At 34.4% G+C, this 14,605-nt stretch overlaps 2 protein-coding genes and 1 long non-coding RNA gene across 6 annotated transcripts in view; 2 read left to right on the forward strand and 1 right to left on the reverse strand.

The window, feature by feature from the left end:
• On the reverse strand, nucleotides 252–8,321 carry LOC18595612 (mediator of RNA polymerase II transcription subunit 8). Of its 2 annotated transcripts, none has more exons than XM_007023645.2 (12): nucleotides 7,919–8,321; nucleotides 7,685–7,809; nucleotides 7,407–7,531; nucleotides 7,133–7,316; nucleotides 6,496–6,603; nucleotides 6,340–6,404; nucleotides 5,189–5,488; nucleotides 4,815–4,868; nucleotides 3,653–3,844; nucleotides 1,709–1,762; nucleotides 963–1,023; nucleotides 252–750 (listed from the first exon to the last, which is right to left on the reverse strand). In XM_007023645.2, exons 1-12 carry the CDS (start codon nucleotides 8,134–8,136, stop codon nucleotides 551–553), a joined length of 1,686 nt encoding a protein of 561 aa, XP_007023707.2. In that variant the 5' UTR covers nucleotides 8,137–8,321; the 3' UTR covers nucleotides 252–550. The 2 variants fall into 2 exon arrangements, with proteins under 2 accessions (XP_007023707.2, XP_007023706.2); XM_007023644.2 differs by having other exon boundaries at nucleotides 3,653–3,856.
• Nucleotides 10,178–12,054, forward strand: LOC18595613. 3 transcript variants are annotated; one of them, XM_007023648.2, is made up of 3 exons: nucleotides 10,178–10,682; nucleotides 11,494–11,599; nucleotides 11,718–12,054. In XM_007023648.2, exons 1-2 carry the CDS (start codon nucleotides 10,304–10,306, stop codon nucleotides 11,565–11,567), a joined length of 453 nt encoding a protein of 150 aa, XP_007023710.2. In that variant the 5' UTR covers nucleotides 10,178–10,303; the 3' UTR covers nucleotides 11,568–11,599; nucleotides 11,718–12,054. The 3 variants fall into 3 exon arrangements, 2 of the variants coding, with proteins under 2 accessions (XP_007023710.2, XP_007023709.1); XM_007023647.2 differs by having other exon boundaries at nucleotides 10,182–10,682; nucleotides 11,467–11,599; XR_001928593.1 differs by lacking the exon at nucleotides 11,718–12,054 and adding an exon at nucleotides 11,000–11,091 and having other exon boundaries at nucleotides 10,200–10,682; nucleotides 11,467–11,553.
• LOC108662626 overlaps nucleotides 14,337–14,605 on the forward strand; it is a 2,868-nt gene continuing 2,599 nt past the window's right edge. The window contains exon 1 of the long non-coding RNA XR_001928594.1: nucleotides 14,337–14,374. This is a non-coding gene — a long non-coding RNA (uncharacterized LOC108662626). The remainder of the gene's footprint in view (nucleotides 14,375–14,605) is intronic.

The following is a 14,605-nucleotide window of genomic DNA, read 5'->3' on the forward strand; positions in this document are numbered from 1 at the left end:
ATTAATTACTTATAATTGATTAAAATATCAATTATTATTTCATATCATATGACATGTTAACTTATTATAATAAATAATAACATAACACACTAATTTGACATAATCACATGACTTCTTTCTCCTCACGACATCATAATTGACAAATGACATTGTGACTAATTATAATTAATCAACCGTTAATAAAAAAATTTATTAAACTCAAAATAAAAATATAATAATTTAATTAAGTATAGTAAAAAAATAAAAACTAATTTAAAGTGTTTAAAACAACACAAAATTATATTAAATGAGAAACCGCAATAGGCAGGACATTTACAAGAACCAGCCATCCTGCAGGGCTTGGAGGTAAAGTTACTACGCGATAATTCGCAAGGGCAGACAAACAACAGTTCTCAGACAGGAACCAAATACATGCTTCCACCAGCAAAAGCATTTACCAATGGGAATCAATCTAATTTCCAAGCCAAATAAATATGGAAGATACACAATTTTCCTATACAGCAACCATGCGAAAACCTTAAACTATTACTGAACAAGGCTACAGTTTATATCACTGCTGACCCTGCTGTCTTTGCTGTGCAAAATTGGGATGACTTTGTGGGTTATTTTGAAGAGCTACCATATTAGACTGTAAATTCTGGGCAGTGGGCATATTACTAAATGCACCTTGTGAACCATGCTGTTGTTGTTGCTGTTGCTGCTGTGGTTGCATGGGCATCATGCCACCAGGACCGGATCCTATATTAAACACTGCAAGCAAAAGCCCAAACAGAATTTAAATCTCGACTCTGATAAACTCAATGCTCTACAGAGTTGCATTGCACAATATGCCTTCTCATTTCTGCCAAATTTTGGTTTTGCTGGTAGAGGAAGATATAGGAGGTGGAAAGAGGAAAGAGGCAACCAAACACAACACTATAAGAAAAAAAAAAATCAAAGAATGTCAGGACCATTATTCATACTTTGATCAGTTAAGATTTGAGATGCATGACTCCGCTGAGGATTGCCACCAGGTAGTCCAAACTGCATGATGGATTGAACAGAATGAATGAGCTATGTAATACTTATGAGGAAGGACAAGTATACAGATGCAGTAGATACAAACACAGATTACATAAACCGCTTTCAGGACACCAAAGGAACTATGTGTCTAAGATCTGCCAGATTTGCTACACAATACGCATATGGGCAATCCAAGCTACATTATGCCTCGAACAAGCTGTAGCAATCTCTGGCAGCATATCAAAATCCCCAAAACAAACAAATTTTGATTGAAACAAAGCTACGAGTAAAACCAGTGACTCAGTTCATGCACAAGTGAAAAAGTCAAAAGTTTTTTTTATTTTTTACACCAAATATCTAAGAAAATTGTAACCACCTCTACCAGCCCATCTATATCCCAAGACCAAGGAATTAGGAAATTTCTAAAAGAATTTTTAAAAAACAAACAAACAGAATTTTGTATACATCACCCACTCAGCCTATGAAAAAGAGAAAATTTCTATTTTTTTTATATTTACACAAAGTGAACCTTGAAAATAAAGCAAATGGCAACAAGACTGTATAAAGAACGCAAAAGCTTAAAAGATTCAATTTTTTAAATATGACATTTCTTATAGACAAGATAAATTTCACAGCATGCATGACTTGTAAAAAAAGGGACGGCTGGGTAAAAAACAGAAAATCAGCAATAACATTGGCAGCTAACCTGCATCCTTGGTAGAAGGGACTGTGATGGCATAGTAGCTGACATGTTTGGGATCTAAACCAAGACATTAAAAAAAGGTCAACCATGAAAGAAATAACTTCAACATAAAGAAAAGGAGGTACATCAACATTAAGAACAATACCAATATAAATAACATAAAAGTAAACTGCATTATGGTTGAAAAAAGCAAATATAAATGTACCTCACAAGTTAAAAATATATACAAAAAATGTGGAAAACATTGCAGATGATGAATAATAGTTTCAGTAACCATTTAGAACAGAAACAACGGAAGGAAAAACAGTCAACACATGTTTCATGCACTTGTACAAGAAACAAAAATAGTAGCCTTGAAGATAACAGCTTAACAACTATTACCATGTAATGAAGCATTCAAAAATTACAACTCAAATCAGAAGTAAAAGAGATGCATAGCACCAACCAAAATGAAAAACTTATGCAGTTTTGCTGAGAAAATTTTTGTAAGTTAAACCATTTTTTCCATTAATCATAATACACGTTCAGAGAAACATTGAACAAGAATTAGGATAAAGTGCCCAATATATTATAGCACCTCTATTGAAACAAGTACATGCAGAAGGGTTTATAATTGCATGGTTGAGAACTGCTGAAGCTGACATTCAAAGCTGTGAACATATAGACCACTAAAAAGTTAAGCATCTGTACAGCTCAAACAAGTAAATTTCAACCACAATCTGTGATCATTTAGTAATGTTCCATTTTCATCCTAGACCTAATAATCTCATGTTTATCATCCGCGACCTTTTCAAACTGCTCCTAATCCATTCTTCGGTCAGTCAACAGCTAGAATCTTGAGTGAATTTGACATGTCAACACCACGTGTATGTCCATGTGGCTATATCCACCAACATAATGACTAATGTGCACGTCCACATGCATAATTTTTGTAGTTTACCTTACTCTCCAGTAACATATTCTTTCTTATTTGATAACTTCGAATAATATATTTGATAACTTCTTCACCATACCTTTAAGGAGCATTAAATAGACCAACATAACTGGTTGAGCTGGTAGCCTCCTTTAATTTTAAGTTTTCTGCTTGTGTCAATATTCCCTTTGTCCAAATAATGCATGGGTACTACTACCCATAAAAGTATATAGGATATCATAGAAAACTTCAATTTTAAGTTGGACCAAAAGAAAATCAGAATAGCTGGTATCCTATTTTAGGCTACCTAAATTTAGCGTGGCTAAAAGCCTTTTGAAAACCAAATGACCATAGTAACCAACCCACAGTGCCGCTTTTCAAAAAAAAAAACAACCCACAGTGCCACACCCACATCCCTTCATCACCATTACTTATGAGCCAAAAAAAAAACCTTTTGCTTATTTCAAAAGAGAAAAACCCTTTGTTTTATCTGAGAGAATAGTTTCTATTTTGTTCCCTCCCTCATAATCAACAACCTCTCTTCAATCAATGCTCTTAAAAACCTTTTCAATCCCAGCAAACGACGAGTTCAGCCACCAGGAGGAAACTAGGAACTATCAAAGAACAATCTTAAAGAACTTCCACAGCAAATTCAAAGATGAATAAATATATAATTAAAGAAGTAATACAAGAAAATTTATATTGATGAATAAGAGAAATCATAACATAATGAACAAATTATTTCTATACACATCTAACAAGGATGCAGAATGAAAATCAATAGAGTTACACCTGAGTTTCTGCTGGAAACTCACAAAAGTGAAAAGGTAAGACAGATTTCCTAAGTTGAGAAGCATGAAGCATGATGATCTTCAATCTAGTATTTCTTTCATTAAGAATACAGAAAGCTAATTCATATAAAATGACTCACGCCATGATTTTTTTTTTTTGAAGAAACAAATTATAGACAATGTTCAGTGTAATAAATACAAGAACACAGATAATAAAACAAATTGAAGAATTATAAATCTAACCATCTGAGTACTTGGTGTCCCCTGAGCAGCATTGTACAGTGCACTATTTGCTGGACTGGAGAATTGGCTTAAATGACGACCCAACTGATTTCCTTGATTAAGTTGACTTTGACCTATGCCATGCTGAACATGTCCAGGAGGAAGCTGCCTACCCTGATATTGCTGGTGGGCCAAGGGCTGAGAAAATTGCATCTGACCATGCAACTGGTGGAATGAGATATCAGTTTCAGTAAAACCAATAGATGAAGATATATCTGAGAAGGCTAGAATACATGCGCTTTCTCAGAAAAAAGTGTCCCAAGTTAGGTCCAAAACAAGAAGAGAGAGAACACTCGCTTCAACCCCCTGGCTGTAAAAAAGGAGGGCTCACTTCCCAGACCTGCACTAGGTCACCACCAAACACACCACACCCCCCCTTCCCCCTCCCTGCATGACACCCACCCTCTCCCCTTCTTTCAGATAAAATAAATTGAAAAGCACTATGAGACTAAGACGAAGTTCAATACATTCAAAGAACTTCAATAATCAAACAGGGGGGAAAACAAATCTTCAATCATTTTCACAATAAAAATGTGAGTGATGCTTTCACTTTCATATATAAATATTCATGTGTAAAGCATGGCTGAGATTTACAGCATAACTTCCATTGTAATTTACTATCGTAGTTATTTCAGGAGGCAGTTAAAAATCCCATAAAGATTTCTTTGTTCCATAAAAGTAATTAATAACTATCATTTCACAGGTACACAATCCACACCCATTATTTAAAAGCGATAAATAGCTAACAGTCATTTACTTTTGTGGTCGTTTAAAAATTTTCTTGTTAGCTCCACTATATAAAACTCAAACCACAACCAAACCCACCCATTTCTGACTAAAGCTTCTGTTTTATAAAAAGCTATCCAAGTACAGGCAAGAGGCTCCAAAGATATGACTTAAAAACAAACCCATTTCCTAAACTCTAAATATTAAAATTTACAAGGTTATGGACAATAATGATATTCCAAAGCACAGAAAAGAATGTAGAGGTATTTCCTCATCTCAAAGACCAAAAGCTGGAACACAGTTTTTCATGACTGATATATATGAAGCATGCGTTTGTAATTTATAAGAAAGATTCCATATTAAAAAGAATGAAAAAAAGAAGTTAATAGAAAGTTACCGACTGAAACTTCTGCTGAGTCTGACCCTGCAGGTCATGAAGCGGCAGCTGATTCTGTACAATAGATACGATTGTCCATTACTATAATACAACTAAGTGGCTGAGAAGCATGTGGTGCACTTATACATTTCAACAATACAAACATCAAAATTCCAAACAAATTTTTTAAGAATAGCAAGGTTCAGCAATTTTGACAGTCCTTTACCTCATTAAAGTTTTAAAAATCCTACCAAGTCAACCAAGAGTTATAGTTACTCTGTAAAGTCACAGCACGCACTCACATGCATATACACATATAGATGTTGATATATAATGAGTTACTAATTATGGCTTCACAAACATATTAAAAGAACCAAAAATCAGTAAAACCATACCTGTCCCAGTCCTTGCATTGTAGATTGCCTGAACTGTTGTTGGGCAAGGAGTTGATGCTGAGGCAATTGCATCATTTTTTGCCTTTGCTGCTGCTGCTGCTGCTGCTGCTGCTGTTGTTGTTGTTGCTGCTGCTGTTGCTGGGTTTGTTGCTGAGGAGATGGTGTGTTCATCATATTTGTTCCAGACCTAGGTGAGTTGGCATATGGAAGTGGAGAATTTGTGGTGTTATCAAAGGAGGTAGCACTAGTAGCAGCAGAAGGAGAAGCAGCAGATCTTCCAATAAGTTGTGCTCCAGAAGCCTGACATAAGAATAATAAAGATATTGCAATACAATGAACTTTGAACTTGAGAAACAAGAGATATAACCAGAAATGATACAAATTAGTCGTCATGGGATGTATGAAAAATAGTTACAAGAACAGGACATTTGCAAAACTGGTGTAATCACAGCTTGCCTATCATCCAAGTGAAGTAGTAGTCAATAAGATAACTGCTTTTAGTGCTATAAGTGAAACAACTGGCAAAACACTGTTAAAGCAAACATTAGAAGATATTAGCAGCTTCCTATATTAAAATTTAGTTAGATGCCTCCACTTAGAAAACCCTTAATTCAGACATATGGAAATTGACTAAAACAAAATAAATCTGTCAGTTTATCCCATGAGATGACATAAAATAGAGGAGAAAGAAGCATCCACTAAGTACAAGAATTCCAAAATAAGAACTTGAGACAGGCATTGCAGTCTGGATGCCCAAATGTGGCCCTCTTGCAGTAGGACAATGTCCACATATCGTTCCTATAATGGTAAGTTTTATACATGAATGAGAACCTTATTTTACCTGATTTTAGCACCACTAGACTTCAAAAACACCATTTAAAGAGACTGATGAGGAAAAAATAAGATGCCCTCAATCAGCCAAAGTGACAAAGAACAGACCAGAATGTGTTTACAAAAAGTCTGCAATTGAGCTCATACAGACTCAGACATGGGTGTTGCTCATTAAGAATCAGATATAGGGATGAGTTGACAATTGGAAGAACTCAAATAGACTCAAATAGCCTGTTCACTTTACGGTTTAACAAAAACATACAGATTTACACGCACGTAGATCTAGGAAAGGACTGGTTCGGTTAAGTCAATGATCTAACCTGTACCAAAGACCCTTGACTACCGATGTTGCTTGACGTAAGGGGAGTGTTCTTCATATACATGCCTGTAAGAGAGTTTGAATATGCTCCTTAACAGCATTAGAAACAATCTAATATTGACTTAGAACAAAACGCTCATGGTTGTAGAAAAATTACCAGATGGATCAGAAAAAGAATGCACTCCATCAGCTGCAGGCATAATGTCAGCCAGATGCAGTGGAAGCGAAGGTGTAATCTGCCTTTGATCTGCAGGTAAATGTAGACCTGCATACATATACCAATGAATAATTGGCTGATAAGGACGCTAAGGTCAAAGTACTAGGTCTTGGAAACATAAATATTCCAGCCATTTAAAATTCCATTGAACTTCAATTAATTGTAGAAATCAATGCTGAGAACATTCATCTAACATACCATTAAACTTCAATTACTTCACTACTGTATAAACTAGCCTGATCTCAATTATCTATGACCAAAGGGCAATCCAATAAGATGCTAAAAGGACAAAAATAAGAGCTTGTATAAAATTTAGGCCTGTTTTCAATGAGACAAAGAATGATTAAACCCAACAACCACAGCACAGGGGCCAGCATAGCATAACTTAACATTCCCATGATTATGATCAGCTGAATCAGATTTTTGGTCACAGGAAAACAATGAAGGCCATAGATTGGCCCATCAAACTATCAGTTGGACACCTTTAACATAGTTAGAAGTTGGAACAACAAAAAGACATCTTGTTACATTTGATGAGTTTAAATATAGCACTAAATAAACTGCTAAAGATTATCACCTTCACCGAAATTCACAGCAGCACGGAGTAAGTTCTCTTGTTCCTGAATTTTTGCAGCCTGACCCTTGTCAAGAGTTGGAAGAATAGCTGGCCCTTGACGAGAGCCAAAACAATACGCTTTACGGGTATCAGCCAATACTTTCTCAGCACTTTCACAGGCAGCTCCAATCATATCAATTCTAGTCTGTAAAAGTAGAAAATCACATGCCTGAAAATCACTGGATTCATTGGGAAAAACAAAATTAACTAGACAGTCTATATTACTCTAGATCACCTTTAACTTTTCAATTTGTGAAGGTATTGGCAGATTTTGCATTCCTTGAAGCAACTGCTCTCGCTTCAAATTATCCTCCGTTTCCATCTCAGGCAGTAGCTTCGAGGATAACATAACCGGTAATACTGCAGCCAAAGAACCGGGCTTACTTAGTACCACTTGGTATGAACAAGAAAGAAGATGAGCTACCATTGCAAATTCAAATTAACTCACTCAACATAAATGGATAAAATAAAAAGCTAATAAGATTCAAGTGTAAAGGAAATGAATAAACGTACTGGAGGCATTCTCAGCATTAACATTTTTGGGATGAACAACAAAAGCCTTGGAAACCTTTTTGATTTCATCCACAATGTTGAATAGCTCAAGATTCACCATTGAATATTGCCCCAAAATATCCAGCCTGGTTTACAAGCAAACGAAAAGAGAAAAAACCCTAAATATAAGTATGAAAATCAGAAGATTAAACGTTAGAAATGAATGGAACAAGAAGAGAGAGAGAGAGGGAGGACCATTTGGGGGTGGTGTTGGTGCGAGAATAAGCGTCGAAGTCTTCGAGGATGCGAGAGATGGCTTTGAAAAGGGAGATTGCTCTGGTCTTGAGAGATTCCAAATTGAGCTGTTGCTGCACCGCCTGGTTCAGCCTCTCCGCCCCTGCTACTACCTGATTCTTCTGCTGTGCCTGTTGCTGCTGCTGCTGCTGTGATGGATCCTGAATCATTCCCTTCATGTCGTTGCTGCTCTTTCTGCCTAGTTCACGAATCACCGATTACCATACAAACACAGAGACGCAGGTCTTTCCCTTTTGCTCTTCTGCTTAGCAGTATTAAAATCTATTGAAGAAATGTTAAGTCGGGGTAATCCGGAACAACACCCGACACGGCTAATGCTCTAAAAGAATAGTACGGACATCTACCTTAGTCGTTCCTGTTTAGATAGAAAAACGCTATTAGACATGAAATATATTAAAATTAAATATAAATATAATGTGAATAATATTTATGTTTTAAATTTACAATATATATTTTATATATTTAATAATTATATAACATATCACGATATGAAAACATTTGTTAATCATGTTAATATAAAATATAACATAATTAATAACACTTTTAATACAATTAAATAAAAATATTTATAATTAAATATAATTTTATTATTTAAATTTAAAATCAATAATTATAAAAAATAATTATAATAAAATAAAATAATAATAACATCAAATATAATAAAATAAAAATTCAAAATTAAGATTTGAGCATGGCATAATTACATTATTATTTTTAAAAATTTATTAAAATAATTATTTAAAATTATTTAAGTAAGATTAAAATAGTTTTTGATTATTAAATTTTAATAAATTGATAAATATGTCATGTATACACGTTTAAATACGATAACATGATTAAACACAAAAAACACGATTAATTAAACATATTTTAAACGTGTCAAACACAAAACTCGTTAAAATTAAACCTAAATCTGTTTAATTTCGTGTCGTGTTAACGTGTTATATTTAAAATTATTAAGTCTACAACCATCTATATTACTATATTAAAAGGAAGGTCCAAAAGAGCTCATATGGTAGGCCACGATTTTGCTTCCAATGTCTGCCACGTCGATTGGGTTGACTGGATTTTGTTCAAGATTTTTGACTGTGGATTGAAGTGAATTTGGAGAAAGTTTTAGGTTTGAAACAAAAATATGAAGAGGCTGTCAATCTAAAAAGAAATATGAAAGGTTCATCAAGAGTCAAGCACTAAAAGGAAATATGAAGAGTTTAGCAAACAGAAAATATGAAAGGTTTTTAGAGAGATTTTATCAGTTTCATTCTATCTATTCAGCATCATTGATGATTCAATTAGTTTTAAAAAGAATATTTTCATCCCTCCGTCCATCAATCCTGCAGTGATTGCTAAGATGCTTTGGATATCCTTTCGAAACTATCTTTGCGAGGAGTGCTAGTGTTCATAATTACAGAATAACAAGACCTTCCTGACGCAAAGCGAGGGTAAAAATGATAGTAATACTATAAGGAAGATAGAGAAGTGAGGTTCTATAATATCAATAAAACCTTGAAATCAGTTCATTTAAATCATAGTAAATAATTAAATATATAAGATGAAAACATAAAAGTCATTTGGTATTTTTTTAAAAAAAAATGAGAGGTTAGATATTTTTTAATTAATTTTATTTTTTAAAATTTTCATCCATGCAATTGAAAAAAAGAATTACTTAGTAGTTACTAGTATAGTTACATAACTTTTTTTCTTATTTTTCTCTTACTTCTTTATCTTTTTCACTCAGAGATCAGCGTTATTTTTGAAATATTTTAACCCGTATCCTATTAGTTAATAAGATATCCAAAATCAATAAAAATTTTAATTAAATATTTGAATTACTATTTCAACCCGTATATAATATTTTAGAATAGAAATGTAAATAGGGAAGGTACCTATTATTTTTAAAATATTCGATCTTAAAACCGTTTAATTATGAAAGTATCTAAACCCTATTAAAAAGTATTGTGCAAAATCAAATTTTATTAGGAAAGCACTATTCGTTAATTATTTGAATCCATTAAATACCTGATTATATAAGATAATTTTTTTCATATTTAGATACCTATTTAATAACCGGAAGTCATAAGTAATTTACTAGCAATTAGTAAATGCAAAAAAAAAAAAAAACAATTGTTTAAATAGCGGTTCTGTAATTAGGCTCAGAGTAAAGCCCAAGCCCAAGCTCTGTCTACCTATCGTTTCTGGGGGCATTGTCTATAAATAGAGCAAGGAAATTCCTATCCCCTGAGTCATTCCCAATTGCCACTATCCATCAACCGAGTTCCCCCACTATCTCCACTCTCTCCTCTCGCTTCCCCTTTTTCCCTTTTCATGGCTCGTTCCCTTTCCCAAACCGTAATCAAGCTCAGCCTCGTCACCAAACCGCGTCCTTCTTCTCGTCTCCTTCCCCTCCGAACCCTCTCCAATCAACCCAACCACTCCGACCCCTCCGATCCTTCCTCCGACACTTCCTCCTCCGATCCGCTTCTGCAGAAACTCGAAGACGCCATCCACCGGATCATCGTACGCCGTTCAGCACCCGATTGGCTCCCTTTCATCCCCGGGTCCTCTTACTGGGTCCCGCCATCCACGGCCCAATCCTACGGCCTGGCCCAGCTCGTTGAAAAATTGGCTAATCCATTGACCCCGGAGGAGTCCATGTCAACCACCACCGTCCGAGGTTGGCCGTCTTCCGAGTATTTCATCAAAGGTAAATTTCAATTACGAATTGCTTACTAATTTTGGTTCATTTCTCTCTTTCAATTTTGTGTTGGATTCGGTCTTTTTAAGGGCAAAAAATAACCCTCTGATTAAAATTGAAATTCAATGACCCGACCCGATGCTTTTTCTTATGACTACTATAATAACGTTTAATCATTTAAGTAGGCTCCCGCTTGGTTGTTGCTTTTAAGGTTTACCAATTCAATCTTGGCATGTATACTTATTTAGATTTGGTCTTTTTGACTGGATAAATTCTTTATTAATGGGCATTGGGCATCTCTTAATGGGATTTCGTCGTTGTTTTAGGCCTAGTATGGCTTTGCGATTGCCATTGAAAATCAGTGATTGATATGAAAAGTTGCGTTTGAGAGGAATCTCACCGCTAATCAGAGCAGTAGGTAAGAACCTACTTTTGTGATTGAGAGAAAATACTCTGTAGTCGTAATTTTTAACAGTAAATTTTACCTTATTAGCGTTGTTTGCAATCAAATGCAACGCAGAACGAGGCCACAAGGAGTAACTACTGACCCTTTTACTTATCAATGTGCCACTCTGTTTTGTGCTTACCTATTTTCCGAACAAGTTAGCAGATGATAGGGTTTCACAAGAAAGTTTGAGCTTTTGAGATGTTTATTTTGTTGATGTTCGTTCTTGTTACGTTTCCCAGCAGTCATATAGCTGCTGTGCCTGTGGCTAGATTTGTCTTCAATGAGATTATATGGGGCACCTGCATAAGATCCCTTTCTAATTTCCTAAATTTTTATGAGTGGCAGAATATAATGTTCTCTACGACATTTCAGGTGGAACCCCACATTCAGTGGAGTTAAACACATCTTCAAATACTGCATCTAAATCTGAGGATGAGGAAGGATGATTCCATGCCTATTGCAAATAGTAGCATCTGGGGTGAGTTATAATTTACCTCTCTCATGAATATTTTGTATGTCTATTAGATGAGAGGAATTTTTGACTGGTTTTATAAAGTTATTTATTGATTATCAATTATGGGTAATGAGATTTGCAGGCTCATCTAGAATTGTGAAGTTGCGGAGGCGAGGAGTGAGGAGTGAGGAGTGAGAAGTAGTTTCGTTGACAAGGAGGACTTTCAGTTAGGTTGGAGGAGCTGTACAGATGCAATATGGCTGGTGGAGAAGCAATAAATTCTTTTTAAACTTTCACAGCTGAAAACGATTCTGTATTTTATGTACTTTAAAGAGGTATGAATTCTTGGTTAGAGTATAAGTTAGATATGTAACATTCTATGTGAAGCCTCAAGTATGATGTAACTCATCTGGATTAGCTCAATATTCAGCTTTTCTTTAGTGTAAATACACAAATCTTTGTGAATACGGGTTGTATCATTCTTCTCTTAGTTTGACATCACTTGCAACGTTATGATGCAATATGCATCATAGTAATCCAAGTTTCTCCCAAAGTATGATACATAAGAGGAAGCAGGAATAGTATTATTGTTTCTGTTCTCAACAATGGTCTAAAGTCTATAGGAGTGAGATTATTTCTTTCTTTTCTTATTTTTAAAGACTAATAAAAGTTATCGGTGTCTATGCCTTGTGTTATTGTGTTATTGTGTCATGTAAACTTAAACTATAACAGATTAATAGGTTGACACGAAAACGATATAATTAATTATTCTTATTAAAATCTTAATAAGAACACAACACATGTTAATATACATTTAGTTTGTTGAAACACGATACAATTAACTCATTTAGATATGTTTAATTTATTTAAATATAAATAATAATTTATTTTAATATTTTAAATATTGACAATTCATAATTGATTTCAAACTGGTTAGAAAAATTGAATAATGTGGATTAACTTGTTATTACAATTAATTAACGTGTGTAAATATGTGATATACATTTGGAAATGTTGCGATACATCACAAACAAAAAGCAAAAATAAAAAGAGGTGTCTAGTTATTTTCGCCCAACCCTTTCTCTCAGCACTTTTTCTCCCTTTCTCTCTCTAAAAACTCAAAACCCTAACCCCAAATTGATTTCTAAAGTCATTTGAGGCTATTTGGAGCTCGAGAAACCATCCTGGAGGTGAGATTCAATGTTTTTACTTATTATTTTTCAATTTAATCGATTAATAACTTCAAAATCTGATTTTTTCCAAATTTAGTAATTTTCCCTTATGGTTTGGATAGGAGAATTTGAAGTTAAGACTCGCACAATCCAACTTCTAAGGTATGGGTTTAGCTCGTTAATGAAGAATTTGAGCTTAAATAGTTGAATTGCTAAGATTTGATTAATTGTGAAAAAACTGACATTTTTCAAAAGCTAGAAATAATTAATATTTTCATGTTCTGATGTGTTTGAGGGGGGAAATGAATGTATCAACTCGTTGGCAAGCTAGATGACGATTAGGGGTTAAGATCAAAGCTTGGTTGGGAGTACCTCTAATTTTTCACTGTAAGTGAGTTTAAATAAAATGTATGTAATGCATGACGCATGATAGATGCACTGCCATGGTATTAGAATGAAATATGTATGCCTAGACGAATGAACCTAGGCTAGAGATCAATATATATGTATATGTATATATACGAATTGTGTGTGATTGTGTGCTGTGTTGTGAGCCACATGGGTGGCCTATGTTGTGTGTGTTTAGACTAAGATGTCTAGAGGCTATGATGAACCTGTGAGACTTTGACCTTTATAGACTCGTAAAAGGAAGTATACGCGATATCCCTGATCAATGGTAATTTCGTCATTTCCTTAATAAGCCCATAAAAGTAAGATTTTTAAACAATATTATGGCCTAAGTAGGCCTAAGGCATAAATGGATGATGAAATTAGGGGTAAAATGAAAAAGAAACAAAAATTTTGATGATTTTCACAATAGGGGCAAAATGGTCATTTTTCACCTTTAGTTAAAATTTTAAGTTTTCATGAACCCGAGTATGTCTAGACCATTATGGACCTTGTCCCGGTGTCAAAGGAGTAAAAAGATTTCATAAAAAGTTGGAGGAGAGTAAGTTAATTGGTGGAGGGGCATTTTGGTAATTTAAGTGGAATGGATAAGATTGGCTATAAATATCTTTCTTCCAGCAGCTTCTTCTCTCATTTTCCAGTAGCTTATTCTTCTTCCTCCTTCTTCTCTTTCACGTTGCTTTCAACCTACATGGAAGCTTGATATGGAACTTGCATGATTTTCTCTCTCTAACTCTAGTTTTCATACCTTTGTGCCCTTATGACTAGAACCTTTGTATTCTTCCACTCTCTCTCCTTAAAACCCTTGAAAAATCTTATTTTCATACTTTCTCTCGCTAGTTGGGCGTTTTAGAGAAAGAAAGAGAGAATTACCTCATTTGTTTGGAGGCTATTGGAAGAGAATTCAACTACAAAGAAACCCTATGGTGAGTAATGAACCAAGCTTGATTTTTAGCTGTGAAAAATGGCTAGTAATTGGGATTATGAGCTGTTTTATTGTTGAGTATGTTCATTCTTTTTTTTAATGATTAAGATAGTGAACATAAATAGCCATTTAATGTGGCAATTGAAAGCTAGCTAAGAGATAGCTTTTAGGGTTTATAGTATGTGAATTGACCTATTGCTTATGCTAATGTGATCCTAGGTTCTAATGAAGTCTCATCCTTCCAATTGGATCATTAGGGGAATTAAAGTCAGCTAAAGGCTCAACAATAAATCGGTGAGTGAACTGTATTCAAAACTTTTTTTAGGGATATAATGTATTTGCCAAACATTTGAATGGATTATCTAGCTTTTCATAAAAACAAGTGCCTTGGGAACAAGCTTTTGATAAATTGTCTCCATGTTGTGACATGTCACTATTATTGATTTATGCACTACCACATTGTGTTGATATGTATATATATATATATATATATATATATATATATATATATATATATATATATAT

The sequence above is a fragment of the Theobroma cacao genome, chromosome 6 (genome assembly GCF_000208745.1).
Source record: "Theobroma cacao cultivar B97-61/B2 chromosome 6, Criollo_cocoa_genome_V2, whole genome shotgun sequence".
Classification (NCBI taxonomy): Eukaryota; Viridiplantae; Streptophyta; class Magnoliopsida; order Malvales; family Malvaceae; genus Theobroma; species Theobroma cacao.

Coding starts and splice junctions, on each gene's coding strand:
- LOC18595612 (XM_007023644.2), bottom strand. CDS start 8,136: ATGAAGGGAATGATTCAGGATCCATCACAGCAGCAGCAGCAGCAACAG. Junction 7,317..7,406: donor CACAAATTGAAAAGTTAAAG/GTGATCTAGAGT, acceptor CTACTTTTACAG/ACTAGAATTGATATGATTGG. Junction 1,763..3,652: donor GGACACCAAGTACTCAGATG/GTTAGATTTATA, acceptor GTCTTGGTTTAG/ATCCCAAACATGTCAGCTAC.
- LOC18595613 (XM_007023647.2), top strand. CDS start 10,304: ATGGCTCGTTCCCTTTCCCAAACCGTAATCAAGCTCAGCCTCGTCACC. Junction 10,683..11,466: donor TTCCGAGTATTTCATCAAAG/GTAAATTTCAAT, acceptor TATGAGTGGCAG/AATATAATGTTCTCTACGAC.